Source organism: Rhinolophus ferrumequinum, chromosome 4 (assembly GCF_004115265.2).
Source record: "Rhinolophus ferrumequinum isolate MPI-CBG mRhiFer1 chromosome 4, mRhiFer1_v1.p, whole genome shotgun sequence".
Classification (NCBI taxonomy): domain Eukaryota; kingdom Metazoa; phylum Chordata; class Mammalia; order Chiroptera; family Rhinolophidae; genus Rhinolophus; species Rhinolophus ferrumequinum.
This window is the reverse complement of record NC_046287.1, coordinates 4,305,499-4,323,160: the sequence shown is the minus strand read 5'-3', so window position 1 is coordinate 4,323,160 and position 17,662 is coordinate 4,305,499. Positions and strand designations below refer to the sequence as shown.

The following is a 17,662-nucleotide window of genomic DNA, read 5'->3' as shown; positions in this document are numbered from 1 at the left end:
CTTTCTTTGAAATAAAACATTTTTGGGAAGTACAGTCTATTATTAATGGAGTACCAAAGAAATTGCATGAGATAGGTTTTAAGAAGAAAAGAGGAGACACATTAGATTACTGGGGAAGATTTAACTCTTTAGTAAATGGCCATACTTACACTCATGAAGGAACAAGAAAGGCCTGGGGCATTTTTATACACTTGAATGCAAACATCACTTCCTTTTCTGCATAACTATTTATTATACTTCTAATACCCTTCCTCAAAAACTATATGTAATTCTGATTCAAAACAACTCTTTATACATGTAACTCTATAATCAAGACTAATTTCCCATAGGAAGACTTTTTTTGTATCAAGTCAGACGGATGGGAATATCAAAAGGGGGCCATGTGCTATTTTCATTTTTTTGCTTCTTTGACATAACTGATTTTCTTTATGTTAACCTATAATCAAGAGAGATAATATATCTTAATGTAAATGGCACACATGACATTTATATCTCTCTTGTTTTAAAACATTTCTCAATAATTAAGAAAAATATTATAAATTTAGATTAAACAAAGATTAACCGAGATGGCATTAAGCCACTTGCAAAAGGAAATTCATTCTGAGAGTAATTTAGATAGTTCTTTAGTAGAATGGTTATGACAAAGAGATTAGACACATTTTCCACCAGCAACAGAATTTGAATTCTCTACAATCTTAATAAAATGAATTTAGGAACATTTAATGTACAATTGTAACCCATAAATCCACCTCAAAATCTCTAATGAAATATTGTTAGTCAAAGGAAAGGTGTTCTTGTCTTTACATTATTGGCCATAGGTAAAATAATCATCATTGCCATTAATCCTCTGAAAGAAAATGTTGAGCATTTTTTTCTATGGGGAGAAAACAGGACACAGAATTACCGGCAAAAATATTTTCAGGCTAATGCACTTATCTATTGTTTTAGAATTTCATCCACTGCCTTTTTAAAGTTATGACTTGTATCTTGACCCTTTGGGCATTTTTTTTGATGGGAAGATAAAATATTCCATAAAAATAAAAGAGAATGATAATATTTAAAAATCAAACAGCATTTGAGAGAACTGTTTGTAACAGAATTATATAAACCAAAATATTACTAAAAATTCAGGGAATTCATGATGAAATCTTAAAAATAAATAGTTAGTTGGATATTTCTCAAGTATCTAGTAAGTAAAAAGCCTTTTCTTTTGAAAGTCTTTAAGGTTACATATTATATACAATGCGACTTTAAAAAACAAATGTTTTTTAGCAGATGTTATGCTGGTTCTTGGCAGTACAAACTGTAAAAGATTCAGGAATCTCTTCAGTTTCTTTAAAAAATATCTGTCCCCCTCTACATGTCTTTTAGACATAATCTCACAGTAAACACTTATCTAAGTTAGAATGAGTAAGCATTTGGTACCTTTTTAATTGAACGACCCTAAATAAGAATGACAACCACCTGAAAAGTCACATGGACAGTAAACATTTTCTCATCGTATTAACTCTGATTCTTCCATCGATACAACCCCTCTACCAAATAGTTCCTATGCTTCAAACAGAAGTTACACAGCTGCAAGAAGAAACATAATTGTCACAGATAAGGCCAGTGCTATCTGGGCCTCTGTCCTCTAAGGCCTGCACTTACCCTATCTACTCCACGAGGGAAAACACAACTAGAAATGCAAGGGAAATGGCTGTTTCCCAGGAAAGGAAATTGCCTGAAAACACATGTGGCAAAGGGCTTTTTCTCCTCCTTTGGCTGGCAGATACTCATTCTAAAAAAATATACATTTCTCACCTTCTACAAAGGTGAATCCTATGGAGCTGAGACCCTGCTCTTAGGTGGACGACATTTAATTTGTTCTGTAAATATATTTTATGCCAAATGCTACATATATTTAATTGCAAGTAGGACAGGAAACTGTGCTCAACTAGGCATCATACTTCATTTCAAAAACTGTTTATGTTCTAAAAAGTACACCATATTCTTTTAGCTATCTACATTGGGTGAAATGAGAGGCAAAGGGAGAAGACAGTGGGCAAAGCCAGAACATGGAAAATGTAGCTAGAATGTATACATGAGGTTCTGCTGGTGCACTCATACGTTGGCTGGATTTCCAGATACTCGCACCCAAACTAGTGAGTACAACCTGAGGTTAAGCCTGCACTGATGTGTGCACCTCCACAAGCATTTCTCCCGCTCACAGACACCGCAGGCCCAGGGCACTGAGGCAGGCACGTGGAGGCCCGCAGGTGACCTGGTGGCTCCAGCTCAAGATGACCAGGGCCACAAGAAGTTTTGGGTAACGTGGGTTCTGTCGTTGGGGATGTATGTGTGTTTGTACTGCACAGAGGTGACAGCCGGCATGAAACGGCGGGTCTCCACCCTCTCCAAAGAAGGCTGAGTGTTGCCATGTTAAAATCGCGGTAAAAACTATTGGTTTAAATTCATCACAACAAACACAAAAGTAAGGCGCAGAGACGCACTTGGCTGACGGAATTCTTGGCATCTCCTCACGGAGCCTCGATTCCACACCCACTGCGGGCAAGATTTACCTTCTGGGTGTGTGTGTGTGTTTATACTTCTACTTTTTTCTTTCTTTTTCTTCTGTCTGTACGGTAACTTTTAGGGGCTTTTCCTTTGGTACTTTTTGCAAATCCCATGGCTGGGAATGACCTCTGACAGCCTGCCAGATTTAGAATTTAATTATTAGCTCACGAGCAGCTGCCGAGAGAGGGAATACCCAAGTTTTTGCAAAACGGCTCGAGACTGAACTTTTGGTTCTTCAGGCTCAGTTCAACATTCATCGAAAGGGAGCAGGAACAGAGATAGTCCATGGATGTGACAAAGGAATCACTGTAGAGGGAGCCTGCTTTGTGAAAGCTGAAATAATTTTTTTTTTTTGCTAGTCGTAGCTTCTTCTTTAGCTCTCATTCATTATTGCATACAATTCTGGTGGTAAAAAGTAGCAAAAATAATTTTTCTCTAACAGTTTTATGTCCAGTGAACTTTCTACCGTGTTTCCCCAAAAGTAAGACCTAACCAGACAATCAGCTCTAATGCATCTTTTGGAGCAAAAATTAATATAAGACCTGGTATTATATTATATTATTTATATCATATCATATCATACCATATATTATATTATACCTGGTCTTATAGTAAAATAAGACCGGGTCTGATATTAATTTTTGCTCTAAAAGACGCATTAGAGCTGATTGTCCGGCCAGGTCTTATTTTCGGGGAAACACGGTAATGGTTTTCCCTGTACTCTGAACATAAATATGTAGGCTGATTTTATTGAGCTAATTTTGAAAAGGCCAGGGTGGGGATGGAGGCTCACAAGATGTCTGGGGAGCCCCTTATGGCCCATCACGCCCGGCGCCTGACCTCAGTGTGCCTGGCAGTCGGCAAATGGCCAAACATCGACACAGAGTGTCCCCAGCTTCACTGCTTAAGGCATTTCAGGACTGTCGGTTCCTCCTCCACCCACAAAGCACTTCCCACCAGTCAAGGCCACGCTGGCCAAATGAGCCTGCCCCGAGGCCAGCACCGGGACGCTGGGTGGCGGTGAGCAGAGCAGGCAGAAGGCTGAGTCTGGAGGGTCTGCCCATGTATGACGGAAAAGGACCAGGAGGTCAGTGTGCCTCTGAGTACGTCCGAGCACTTCCCATGGACTTTGCAGTCAGGTGTGGGTTTTCAAAGCACACTTAGGAGGAGTGTAACAGTTCTGAAAGCAACACCTTTCTCCCCCTGAGCCAGGTGATCCCACTTCCATCCCTTAATTTGCCCAACAATGTAACTACTGAGTTAGATACTGAATACTAAACTGTCTCCCTGGACAACAGCAGAGGTCATGTCAGCCTACTGGAAAATTCTATTTAGCCACCCATGGCTTTGGGGGCTGCCCCACTTTGTGCTGATGAAAACGGGTATTCTCTTGGCTTCCCGAGATGCCAGTCAGACAGGGGCCGATGTCTGAGAGCCGGACTCGCTGCTCCGGGTGACCCAGGCCTCAGGAAGGTGTGTCGGAGTCCACAACCCAGAGAGCAGTGATGTACATGGACGTGGACCTACGCACGTTCCGGGCGGGACAACAGCCGCGGGAGGGCCTGGCTTTTCCTCCACATTAGGGCTTCTGTTCAGCAGGGCAAACCGAGGTGGGCAGGCTTTTGTCAAAGTTCTTTGCGACGCTGATCTTTTTCTCTCAGGGAATAGGTAGGCGTGGTCTTTTTGGTGCCATCAAACAGGATTTACCTCCTTATGGCAAAGTGTGAAAAGGACTTGAGACAGCTCTACAGAGAATAAATGGGGGCCTCTGAAATTTCAGCTGATGACATACAGTACGGGGGGAAAACACTCAGCATTAAGAAAACAAATAGCACCGTGCACAGCTGTTCGGCAGAACTGTTAGAAAAAAGAAAAATTGGCAGGGCAGGAAGGCAGCTTTGGGGAAGGCTGTAATAATATTTCTCATTTTGGAGCTTCGTCTCCTTTTAGCTATCCTGTCAGCAAGTCACCGAAGAAAACCCAAGATTCTCTTTGAAAAGGACTAGTTCTGAGAACGGCAGTCGGGCCTCCTTCAGAGAGCGAGCGGAGGGGTCGGCTGTGCTGAGCCTCCAGCGGGGGCGGGGATGGAAGCCAACGTCCCGCTGCCAGGGGCCCTCCTGCGGTGCCAGCAGCAGGCGCTCACTGCGCTACAGAAGGCGGGTCTGGAAGGAGGGCACAGTCCCGGCCTGCGGCCCACACCCAGGCCTGCCGCCTCCTAGGTCCCCCACTCTGGCGGCAGTGGGCCTGCCGGTCCTCCCGCATTTCCTCGGGGACCAATCAGTGGGCAGCTCTGCACAGGCGTGATGCGCCTTTTCCACTCGGATGGCTTTTCCAGGTGCGGCCTCCTCGCTTTGAGTTCTAGACCCAGCTTCCAAGTGGCGCTTTCTCCTTGGGCAAACGCTCTTGCCTCTTCCTAAGTCCCTTTCCCGGGCCTGTCCCAGGCCTCTCTGTTCACACTGGCTGTGCACTCAGTGGCCTCACACGCACGTCCCCTCCCCCGACGGGCTCCCCTCGGTTCTAACTCGGGTCAGCAGACTACAGCCCGTGGGCCACTTTGAACGGCCAGTGAGCTAAGAATGGCTTTTATATTCTTAAATGGTTGAAAACTAAAACTGAAACTATTTCATGACATGTGAAAATTATAAGAATTCAAATTTCAGCATCCGCTAATAAGCTTTGTTGGGGCACTGTCACGCTCCTCCGTTTGTGGATCGTCCGTGGTGGCTGTGACGCAGAGGTGAGCAGTTGTGACAGAGGCCGCATGGCCCCCAAGTCTAAGCCATTTACTTTCAGACCCTTTACAGAAAGAGTGTGCCGACCCCTGGTCTAACTTGGGCTCCCCCTCTCCCCGGTAATAATTTCCATTTAGGGACCTACAGGGAGCTGCTGGGCGCACATGAGGGGACCTCGAGGAGACCAACAAGCACAGCACCCGCGCCTGTAGCACCAGCCCCTGAAGGCAACGTGGGCTTTGTGCACTCCCAGCTCCTCCCTAGGTCACATCCGATTGGTGTTGGGGCCCCTCTCCCTCCGGTTGTTTCTTTAAGTCTGAAGCCTCACCATACTGATCCCTCCCCAGGAACCCCAAAGTATCCGATACCACACTGGTGGACAAGAAGTGCTTGCTCTACAGCTTATCTCTGCAGCTCCCTTTTTGCCTGGGAGGCAGTTCAATGATTTTGAAAACCACATATGCAATACTAATACCTTATAACATGCTTTTTCAAATGGGAGATAAACTTAGAATGAAAAATTTGCACATTCAGAGGATAACATGGTTATCATATTTGATGGTGGAAGAGCTGATTTCCATTCGACGGAAAGTGCCAATAAAAAAAGGAAACTAATAATCCTAAATTGCATTTACTATCTTGTATGATTTTAATCCTAAAGGTGCTACAGAGAATATCATCTCACAAGTAGGGAAACTGAGGCTTAGCATTTGCCTCTGGTCTCACTGAACCACGGTTCTAACAAGTCTATGTGCTTCCCTCTGCAGTTAGAAAGGGAAGGGTGCATTTTCTTTCATTTGGAAACCATGCACTGTTCCACACCATGGTAGGATCACACAACGTCTCCTGCTGCGTGACCCTCCAGAGTGCGAGTCCGGACTTCTTGTGCGACTGGACCCGTCTGTAGTTTGGGGAGGGCACCGCCCTCTCAGAAAGTGACACGAGCTGCTTTATTCAGACATCGACTAGCAAGACCTGTCTAGGGACGAGTCAGGTGACAATGCTGCTGAGTGCAAGTGACAGCTTGACATATCGTCATAAAAACACCAATGATGCCATTGATGAGAAAAGCACAGATATTGGCCACTCTCGCTATGACCTAGACCTGGTTACAGGAAAGGTGAGCTTTGCTGAACAGTAAGGACGCGTTGCCCGCCGAAGTTCGGGGACCTCAGGGTCTGAACCCCGCCCTACAGGTTAGCTGGGAGGCAGCCTGCAACTAGGAGGCTGCCTAGTTGTCCCCAGGAGGGATCTTCCTGAAGGTCTAATTAAGTCTCTTGACAACACGTTCCAGGAGGACAGAATTCACTGAATTCCATATCCACCCAAGACTTAAAATCATAATTCTGTACTCTGCGGTAAGAAATATTGTGAGAATTTTTTTGAGTTGATTTGAGCCAAACCGACAACTGCCAGGAAGTAAAATCTCAACGGATTGAGAAAATGCTCTGGAGAATGGCGGTTTTGCAGCTTATTTTGTGCATTAGAACCAAAGGAGACGTAAGGAGGGTTACATGAAATCCACGGGTAGTAGATGAAGGGGGTGGGAGAAAGCAAAGCGGGGAAATATCTGGGATTGGATAAAAAGTAACATGGAGAGACACATACTTTTACATTGGTGGGTACAGGATAGTTAATAATTATCACAGCACAGAGATGGTATTTGGGGACGAGATAACCATGAGGGGTTCTGTGGTCTTGTGCTCGGGTGTGGTGGGTGTGCCCTGAAGGGACTGGAAAAGAGAAACTCTGACATTTCAAAGGTATGTTATTTTTATCTTAGCTGCAAAAGGTCAATAGACAGACTCACTTCAGGTAAAGACTGACCCTTGTCAGGGAAGCTGCAGGCCTAGTCCCGCCACGACCCACTGTGGGTTACGAATGTGTACGGTCACACCACCCTGTGCAGTTACTTTCGGTCTCTGAATTTCTAAGGCCCGCCATGCTGGCCTCCCCTGAGCTTGTCAGCTGTACTATGTGGCCCCTCTTTCATCCATACCTGGAAGCTGTTCTTGCAAGACACAGACTGACACTGGCTTTCACGGGGAGAGTGGCCGATCAGGCCACGTGCCACATCGGTCACCACTGAGTGGGAAGCACAAATCCTGAGATGCAGACGCGCTCCCTGTGTGAGCTAGCGGACTGATCATCGCTGAAGTTCTAACGTGCAGTTATTAAGGAAGTAGTCTGGAGGACTTTCACAGCCAGAGAATTGGAACAGAAAAACCTTGGCCGCTAAGGCAGACCCTGAGTCTCAGGTGAGGACAGCAAAGCTTAATTAAAAAGGGGAGGTGATCCATCCACCTGAGTCCAACCCCGACTGGGACGGATTTAACTGACCCTGGAAAATGTGTCACAGAATGATGGGACCTGAGCAAATCCTGATGTAACAAAGGACAAGTTCACGTGTTCCTCTTTCAACACCCTCTAATTTAAGTTCTGATTTCTCTATCTATTGTAATTTAACGGACCATTCATCAGTCGAGTCTATTTTAGGTTTATTTTGAATACTGAAGTGGATATTTTGTTTAAAAGATTATATGTCGGCGCTCAGAAACTGATCTTCCCAACATGATTTAATAAAGCAACATCTCTTCCTATCAAACTGTTTTAAAATGGAAACTCTGTATTCTTAGCTCACAGTTCAAAAATCAAGCAATACCAACGAAACTCTTCCCTATGGAAAGGCAGAGCGTTTACAAAAGCGAGACTGCTTCCTCTGTGTTTTCAATAACAAAAATAAACCGAAGTCCTGACATAGTTGTAGTATTTTTATTCCTAAAGGAAAAAACAGGAACTTTCATTGTACTTTAAAGTTATTACCTCAGATATTTTACCAGCTTAGCGCTGTGAATCCGTTTCAGACACAAGAGACCCGCTGCTCTCTCTAGGAAATACTCAATTAGGGTGGTGCCTCTGCAATGCCCAGGGGTCCTGTAACCCATCGGGGGTTCCCAGAGGGTTTCTACAGCATACAGCCCTGGTTGCAAGGCACGCATCAGGCTGGGGTTTTTCCTGTTGCCTGGCTGCTGACCCCCTACAGGAAGATAAGGGACAAGCCAGGAGGGCGGAGCCGCTCGCTACACATGTCTGGCTGCTCTTATCAACTTATCATATAAGGGAAGGAGAGTGATTGATTTGGATCCTGACACCGCAGAATCTGGGGGCCAGAAACAAAGAGACATTAACACAGATCTGTAGAGGGAATACGGCCCTCCCCAGTGAGCAGGGCAACTCTTCCTGCTGCAACTGACAGTCTGGAGAGAAGACAGCATTGAACACCGCTGCTTGCTGCTAGGAAAGGCGGGGAGCGGAGACTCCCACAGATGGACCTTAAGCCCTGGTGGCAGGGCTGAGTGGGCAGCTGAGGACCGGGTTCCCATGTGCCTTGGAATTCGCTAGGCTGGTGGTTTATTACCAAAAGAAAGAAAGAATGTGGCAGATTGTTTTCTTTACTCTGAGCTGTGATCTTGTCTTGGCCGCAGCCTATAACAACTTTCGGAAAAGCATGGACAGCATAGGGAAAAGGCAGTACCAGGTCCAGCATGGGTCCTGCAGCTACACTTTCCTCCTGCCAGAGACGGACAACTGCCGCTCTTCCTCCAGCTCCTATGTGTCCAACGCTGTGCAGAGGGACGCACCGCTGGATTATGATGACTCTGTGCAGAGGCTGCAAGTGCTGGAGAATATCATGGAAAACAACACGCAGTGGCTGATGAAGGTAAGAAAACGCCAGTCTCACTTGGTGTGCAGCCCACGCTGCCAAGACTGGCTCTGCTTCCACAACCAAGATATAGTGTGTGTGTGTGTGTGTGTGTGTGTGTGTGTGTGTGTGTCTGTGTGTGTGCGTGTGCGCGCGCGTGTTGGGGTGGGGGGCTGGAGCAGGAGAGAGACGGCTGCTGAATTATTATTTCTCTTATTCGATGCCAGGGTGTAAAGTAGTCACGGTTGAAAAGTAGAATGGGTTATTTGAAAAGAATGCTAGAATCGATAGAGAAAAATCCCTCAAGTTAGGAATCTTTATGCAAAAAGGAGACGAAAGCTTGTAGGCTGCTCTGTTTGTTTAACTAATTTAAAGGCAGCAACACCCACTGCCAGGGATGTTATAAACTGGTGGCAGGCATGTGAGGGAAGCTGTGAACAGCAGCGGGGGCCAGGAAAAACGTGACAATCATGTTAATTGCTGATACATAACGGATGGAGTAAAGTGCTTTACCAATTTCCTGAATTTATTTACTAAAATAGATTGTGACTCTTAGTAAACGAGAGGAAATTAAATAAAGCAGACCTTATGTTTCTCAGGATCTCAGGGCTTTACCCCAGGGGTGTATCATTTGTAAACGGGGTAAGTGTTCCCAGTGTCTGGGGGCGACTCAGCACTGCAGCCGTGGCTTTGAAGGGGACCCACGTGGGATGGGAGTACTTATGCCGTGACAAGACAGGCACGTTCTCGGGGCTACGATGACTCCACTGTTTCAGAGAATTGGCCAAAACAGGAGACTGAAAGCTCAGTCTTTCTTTCGCAAGGGATCACGCTCACATGTAAACCTGGGAGCTATTTATACAAAACTTACAATCATCCTGGAATTTTGCTTTATATATATGTAGATTCTAAAGGTGGTTTAAACAAATTGTGAAAATAGATGCATCATTAAGTATTTCAGTGACATTACATCGTGAAGCTTACATGGTAAAGGAGGGAACTGTTTAAAGCCACGTAGGAACTTTAACAAGCTCGTCCACCTCATTCCAGACTTTCCCCCAGAAAAGTGTAATTATGTCCCGTCTTTCATTTCACCATGAACTTTCTGTTAGGATACCTTATGTTAATCTCAGAATAGATCTCGGCTCCTAATCTGTGTTTCTCATTAAGTCTCCGGCCTTCAGAGAGGAAGCGACTAAGTTATTAGTGGGGCCCTGAGCCTTGATGAATGAATGCTCCCAGCACGGCTCTCCCTGCAGCAAGAGGGGTCGCTTCAAATCAAAGGGCAGAAAACAACAGAAACTCATCCACAAGACCCGCCGTGTAATACAAAACTCATTAGTAATAGCTCCATAAGCACATCCCCTTGGCGTAGATTTTCCAGTGTAAGTTTTTCTCTTTTCCTGAGAAGGTCCCTGTGGTCTGCTCTTTTTAAATCTTCTAAAACTCACAGGTGCGAAAATAATAATGGTAAACCTAAAAAGTGCGCAGTGACACCGGTTCAGCTATTTGGGAGACCAGACTGTCTCCCAAATCTCAGCTCACTGTGGCATCCCACTTCTTTTTCACTGCGGGTGCTCTCGTGTGTAGAAGCTCCCGACACCCACTGTGGCACGGTGAAGGTTCGGGCTGACAGCGGGGGCAGGGAGGATGAAATACACTCCTTTCTCGTAAACATTCTAATCTGCCCAGCTGGCAAGTCGTCTCTTAAGATAAACAGTCAAGAAACATAAAAGAAGCTCTTGCCAAATGTAAGACTGCTAAGTGGCATTTGCTTAACGATGCCCACGTTACATCTACCTGAAACTCCAGAAGCAAAGCCCGTATTTCTTTCTCAGACACAACCCCCTCCTCTTGGATCTTTGAGACTCTGTTTAAAGAAGACACAGGACAAGGAATTCGACATGATGTGACCCAATTTTTTTTCCTTTCCAGGTTCAGTTAGTAAATATTTGAACAGTGGCGCAGTGGTATTTCTAAATGCCTTCTTTAGCTATCTAGCTAAATATCACCAGGAATGACTTACTGTTTATCTTTTCATCGGCTCAGCACCTGTTCTCCTGCACTATCGGGGTGACGCACACCTGAGAAAGTCAGTCAGCTCTCTCAGTTTATGGGCTTCTGGTTTGGGAATGAAAGCAAAAGAGCAAATATGAACCCACTTAAAGTGGTTAAATGGAACCTCTCTGCTTGTTTTTTTCTTTGGTGTTTTGTTACCTGTGATCATAAACACAGTGTCTCTCCTAAGGGAGAAAACAATGCACAGTGGGACACAGATAAGCCACCGGTCATAGGAGCTCACACCACACTCTAACACCGCCTGACAGACTATCACAGAAAGAAAAACCACAGTTCTGTGTTTTCCATTGTTTTCCATATTTCCTTTTCTTTAGGGCTGTTTATTTTTTTATGTTTTCATATTTCCTTTCTCTCCCGGACCAATCCTGAAAATAAGAGAGAAGGAGAAACAATAACAACAAAAAAAAACCTGTAAGCTTTTAAAAAAACTTGTCAAGAAGGAAAATAAGACCAAATTTCTGGTTAATTTCAAGGCACATGAATAGCGTTTGAACCTCTGAGCACTTAGCATTGCGCTTAGCTTAGACTAAGACAGCTGGCTGCACATCGTCAAAAGATGCCACGCTGCCCCTTTCATCTGCCAGGCAGAGGAAGTGTCAGACTTCTGAATGAGTTCAGAGGAATATGAATGGAACAATACAGGGCAGGCCAACTCTCTGCTTAGTGGTGAAACAAGGAGAAGACGGACCCAGGATAGTTCGTGCACCAGATATGCCACAATGACTTACAAAAGCACTCTATGTCACGTTCCCTTGCTAATCCTGCAGCTATGCTGAACTTCTGGGCCAGGGACATGAAACACACTTTGTAGGAACTGACAAATAACTTACAAAATGGATCATGTCTCACTAGGACACCAAACTTTTTTTTTCTTCCCAATAAGAGGAAATAGGGAAAGGAAATAAACAACTATTTCACACTGATGAATACCTCAAATTTATAAACAACTGCAAAGTCTATTGTGCTTTTAAAACAGAATGTTTTGAAAAATACAGCTAATGCCTATTAAATTGAGGTAAACATTTCCTCTGTCATATCACTTATTTTTTTTTTTTAATGACAGAAGTACCGGCTAGAAACTAAACCTGAATTGAGATCCTTTTCTTACTTTAAAAGATATATCCTTGTAATTTAAGCACGAGAACTACTCATCAGCTGATATATAGGGAACAGCGCGATGTTGCTCCTTAAAGCAAAACTGCTGTCAATGAAAAAAACTGATGATGAGACAGACACTCCCATGAGCTCAGCTCAGCGGCCCCTCCCCCACCCCTGCCAGGAACTGAGTGTGAGTGTGTGCGTGTGCGTGTGCGTGTGTGTGTGTGATATGTTGCCGCAAAACCCCCAGAGCTTGGTTCATTAACGGAAAGAAAAAAATTCCATCATATCCATAGCTAATGGACTCCCGAAGTGCTGGAGCAAAAGAACCATCCCTGTACCAGCATCTGTCACATCCTGAGTCATGAAAGATGAGTGTTCAGTGTGAGAAAAACAGTTTATGCATTCCGATAAGCTGATTACACTCCAGGTTGTGGAACAATGGTGACTATGATTATTTAGTAAGTAGTAGTATCATTATGGTAAGGGATGAAGAGATGGTTCAAGTTTCACTACGGTGGGGGAAGTACAATATATTTCCATTTGGAAAATGCAAGTATAATAGAATGTTTACTATATATATTAGACAAGCTATACAGTACAATATGTCACTGAGTACAATACATAAAATATAATAACTGTTTCTATTATATGGCGAGTCCATATGCAATATTTGCTTTCCATGGTCCAGTAGCCTCTGCTTATGGAATGGGGTTGTGTGACACACTGGATTAACTATGTAGGTATCATACTATGGGGACATGATTATTTGCCTGTAGAGTCTAGAACTAGGAAATGGACTTGCGCACACAACTTCCATGAGCTCTTCCTTCCTGTTTGGAAACTGGATACTCTGTAGAGTCTCCATCCTGAAATGGGAAAATCGATTGGTTTTAATCAATGTGGTTCTTTACAGTTTACAAACTGGCTGTAATCCAGAAGTTATCAGTAAGCAGCTACTTTATATGGAACATGAAAAGGATAATGGTCTTATAATAAATTGTGATCAGGTTGGGCCACAGTGCCTCTTTTCATTCATAAAATAACTGGAATTTTCTAGTTATTCTGCAAAACAACAGTTCCAATCAACCCTACCAACATGTGGATAATTTAAAAAACAAAACAAAAAAATTATGAACTTAATATATGGGCAATGCAAGATTAAAAGTTCAAACCATTAAAACAGTAGTAAATGGGAGGGAAATTCTCCTCCCACCTAATCTTCGGTCCCTTTCTTCAAGACGAGCACTTAGAGATTTACACTCGGTCTTTATTGTGACCAATTTAATATCAAAACGAATGAATTTCCTTAAGACACATACAGTGACGTTATGCCTTGCTCAGAATCTTTTTATGATTGACAAATGACATGAAAAGAGGTTGACATGAAAAGAGGTTGGAAGGAAAAGGTTTAATTTAGGGTGTGGAAGACTAAGGCAAAGGAGAATATAAACTGAAGGGGTGTGTGGGGTGGAAGGAGGGAGCAGCCAACGGAGGGAGGGGAAGCTAGAGTACCTGTGGTGATGGATCAAGAGAAGACAAAGTAGCAGAATATGACATAACTGTTTTGACAGAAAGGAGGTGGTTAACATTGTTCCATGTTCTGGCCACGAAATGACACCAGGGCATGAACAGCTCTGTGGATTGCCTGACGTGAAGATGACATGTGCGGTGACCCACGGACCTGTTGTCTGCTTCCCAGTTGGGTGCTTAGAATCTGCAGAATATCTGCAGGACTTGATGAGAGCAACAACTTAGCATCTGTGCTTTTGCTCTCATAGCAAGTGCGTAGTTAAATATATAGACTTATTATACACACCTATACCTGTCGGACCATTTATATTAAAAATGAAGGAAGGGAGTCATATACTTGTATATATTCTCTCTTCACTACATCCTTCCTTGATTTGAAGGAGACTGACAGTAAGAGTTTTCTCCTAAAGTATTCCAGAATTCTTCTGATATAAAGAGAGCCGCTCAATCACGCAGTCACATTGTGGTCAATAAAGAAAGAGTCGTAACATAACAATAGGCAGCCATCGAGTGGCAGTGAACAATTTTCAGGCACTTTCCACAGCTCACCTCATTTGTCCTCAAAATATCTCTAGAACACAGGCATGGCAGATATCATCCCATGTGCTTTTTAACCACGTATAAACACAGCCAGGATAGCATCAATGTGCTTTGCAGTTTAGAAGTCTTGTATGGATTACTGGAGAGAAAAACAAACATGGAAAAGCATGCATATCACCTCCTCTGACAAGAAGCAGAGCTTTCCATGCGGCTGGAAAGACTGCAGAAAATTGTTGAGAGAAGTGTGAATGAATATGAATACAGTGTTATTTCTTGGTTCCTTAACGTAATTTGAGTGAAAACCACCGTACCCCTCCCACCCCTTTGGGGTTTTCCGGTTCAGGGCAAGTGGCATTAAAGTTCATTTATTTCTTCAACAAACACTTTATTGAAGGCCTGCGTGTGTCCAGGCAGGTGCTTGGGGCAAATCAGTGAGGTGAAGAAAATGACTGCGGGCCTGGCCCCCGTGAGGGACATGCTACATTTTACTGCCACATTGTTGTCAGAACATGAGTGACAGGAGGTGGTGAGTGCTACACAAAACAATTAATGAGTAAAAGGAGCGAGAAAAAAACAGGTAAAGGAGATAGGAGTGTGGAGGGAGAGTGGGGGTGCAGGGGAGCAGGGAGACAGCGTGTGGTCACGACACGCAAATCTCTTTTACCAAAGGAGAATCAACTCAAACTGTTTCTGAAGGTTCGTGTTTTCTGATGACCAAAGTAATACATGGCTACTGTAGGAAACAGAGGACACAAGGAATACACAAAAAGTAGGATGTATCCTTCTCTCATTCCGCAAGAACCATCCTGAATATTTGCCTCTGTATGTGAGATTATTTTTAAATGTGCTCTATATACTTCAATATTATATACATCTGTACCTACCTGATAACATAGTTTTAATTAAAAGTAACAAGGAAGTGAGTCTGAGAGGTCAAGAAACGTGGCCGGCTGCCCAGGCAGTAAGAGAAGCAGTTCCCTCTGCCCACGAGTCCTTCCTTAAGACCGTACAGGGTGTTAGGGCATCGGGTCCAGGGCGCACCTCAGCGCTGGGCCACCAGAGCCCGGCGGCAGCCTTGGCACCCGGTGGCCACTGAGTGGGCAGCCCTGTCAAATGCTTATCAGTAGGCGATGTGATCCTTTCTACATGGGGATGGTGCCAAAGCTATGAAGAAAAAAAAAAAAAAGCAGTTGGGGATAGTTTCATGTGTAAAATAATTCCATGAACTTCTGCCTTGTAGTTCCCCAAAGTAAAAACAAATTATATGATAGTCAAGAGAGATGGCAAACCGTACCTACGACTAAGAACCCTTTTCTCGGGGTGACACCCTGAATTACACGGGGTGAAATGGAGTCCGGGTAAATAAAATTCAGGCCCAGGAAACTAATGTGTGACCTGCCCTGTCCCCTGCATGATTTCAAAACCGACTAGAGTATATCTGCCATCTAGCATTTTACAGACAGGTATAACCAAACACCCCTTGGCGTCAGCACAATATTACTGTGTAAAATGAGAAAACAAAGCTCAACGATTTCGATGTCCGCAAAAACTAAAAATTCATGGATAATGTTTTAAATAAAAGTTTCAATAAATACTGGGATTAAAATGACTGCTTCATGTACGGTTTGAAAATAAAGGAATGAGCGCTCCCCTAATACCTGAAAGGTGAGTCAGGTGTGCTGTCTGCTTTAAATTAATATTTTAATTAGCTATTTCCCCATGGAATCACCTTTCTTTCTTATCCTAATCTTGGCATGCACCAGCTCAGGATGGGAAACCTATTCAAAACCTCCTGCCAGTGGGTCTAATCCTTTTACCATCACACTCCTTCAGCCGTTATCTTTGCAATTCAACCAGAACCTAATTAAAGCTTCTGCAGGACCCGCCCCTGGGGACCCCTCATCACTTGGCTCCAAGATCAGCCTCAGTCTTCCCTGGGAGCAGCCTTTCACAGGTCTCTAAATTGCTTTTGTCATTTTTACATAGACAACTTTACACTAAAGTGTTCACATCCAATATTTAGTATTTTAAAAAACCATAACCATGCAAACTAAGTACTTGTGTAAAGAATATAACCTGCCATTTTTTAAATATGTAATTTCATTTTTTTTGTGGACAATGGTGGTGTTTAAGGGAAGAGATATTAAGATACGGAGGTCTTGGTAAATAAATTATGTTATTGTGCTGACAGTTTCCTAGAGAATGCATCGTTTACACAGGCAGAATAGGCACAGTCTTCAAAGGAGGCAAGCACTTAGCCTCCCCGTTTCTCAGCGTTGTCACATTCTGTCCAGATCATATTAACATCTGCTCCCGATGTGTGTGTGTGTGGGAGGGGTATTGGGGGAGTGTCGACCACGGTGATTTAATCTGGTGATAAGCCTGGTGACAAAACTGCCACCTGTCTTAAGTACCCAGTACTCCAGAACATACATCAGCACCTTCACTATGATTGTTCCAGCAAATTCCAGGGGTGAAGGTGCAGCCCAACTTGTGGGCTAGCCTCTGTATGTCCCTAATTGGCATTCAGTATTAGGCTGAACACGCTCCACACTGGAGATTTCCACTTTGGCCTCCAAAGACACCTCTGGGTGTTAAGCTCAACAGCAAGAGGGAAGAAACATATCCCACAAGTGTCTCTGTTCGTGAGTCCACAGCAAACTACAGTCTTTGGCATGACCTACTGAATCCTGTGGGGGCTTGATAAGGACAGTTAGTCTGACAATCTTTCTGTTCCAAGAAGCACTGAGAGGGAACAGGGAGCTGCCACTTCCCTCGGTCTGGGGAGCCCAGGAGGCCCTCAGCGCCACTACCCTGAAGGAGAAAGGAAGAGCTGCAAAAAAACAGAGCATTTCAAGCCCCAGGAATTTAGCCAAAGGAGAGCAAAGGGCGTGATGTGTGTCCATGTTCTCCCGAATTTGGAATAAAGCATGTTATACCAAAAGAAGAGAGGTCTGGGGCACAGCGGATCAGAGTCAGAGAAATCTAAATATACACGAGGTCGATGTGTTACCATTTGACGAGCATGACTCTGAAGCTGTTTTCCTGGGTTGTGGTGTCTGCGTGTTGAATGAACTATAGAACCAGTGAGACACAGCTGGCTAGGGTAAGTGGTACAGTCTAAAGCTACAGGATAAACGCTTTTTGTTGTTATTTCATTTGTTCCTCATTAGATGTAGTAACTGACTTTTTTTTAAGACAGTTTTTTAGAGCAGTTTTAGGCTCACAGCACAATCGAGTGGAAGGTACAGAGACTTCCCACATACTACCCCCCATACTCAGCCTCCCCCATTCTGAACAACCCCCTCCAGATGGTCACATTTGTCACAATCAATGAACCGACATTGACACGTCATCAACACCCGGAGTCCACAGTACACATGGCACTTCACTCTCGGTGTTAGCATCTTCTGTGGGGTCG

At 44.1% G+C, this 17,662-nt stretch overlaps 2 protein-coding genes across 5 annotated transcripts in view; one reads left to right on the top strand and one right to left on the bottom strand.

Annotated features, from left to right (window-relative positions):
• MCPH1 (microcephalin 1) overlaps positions 1-17,662 on the bottom strand; it is a 262,924-nt gene that overhangs the window by 106,656 nt on the left and 138,606 nt on the right. The window lies entirely within an intron of this gene.
• The window catches only part of ANGPT2 (angiopoietin 2), a 53,867-nt gene continuing 44,595 nt past the window's right edge, over positions 8,391-17,662 (top strand). For both annotated transcript variants that reach the window (XM_033104487.1, XM_033104486.1), the window contains exon 1: positions 8,391-9,009. In XM_033104487.1, coding sequence (XP_032960378.1) covers positions 8,722-9,009 — 288 coding nt within the window. In that variant the 5' untranslated portion in view covers positions 8,391-8,721. The remainder of the gene's footprint in view (positions 9,010-17,662) is intronic.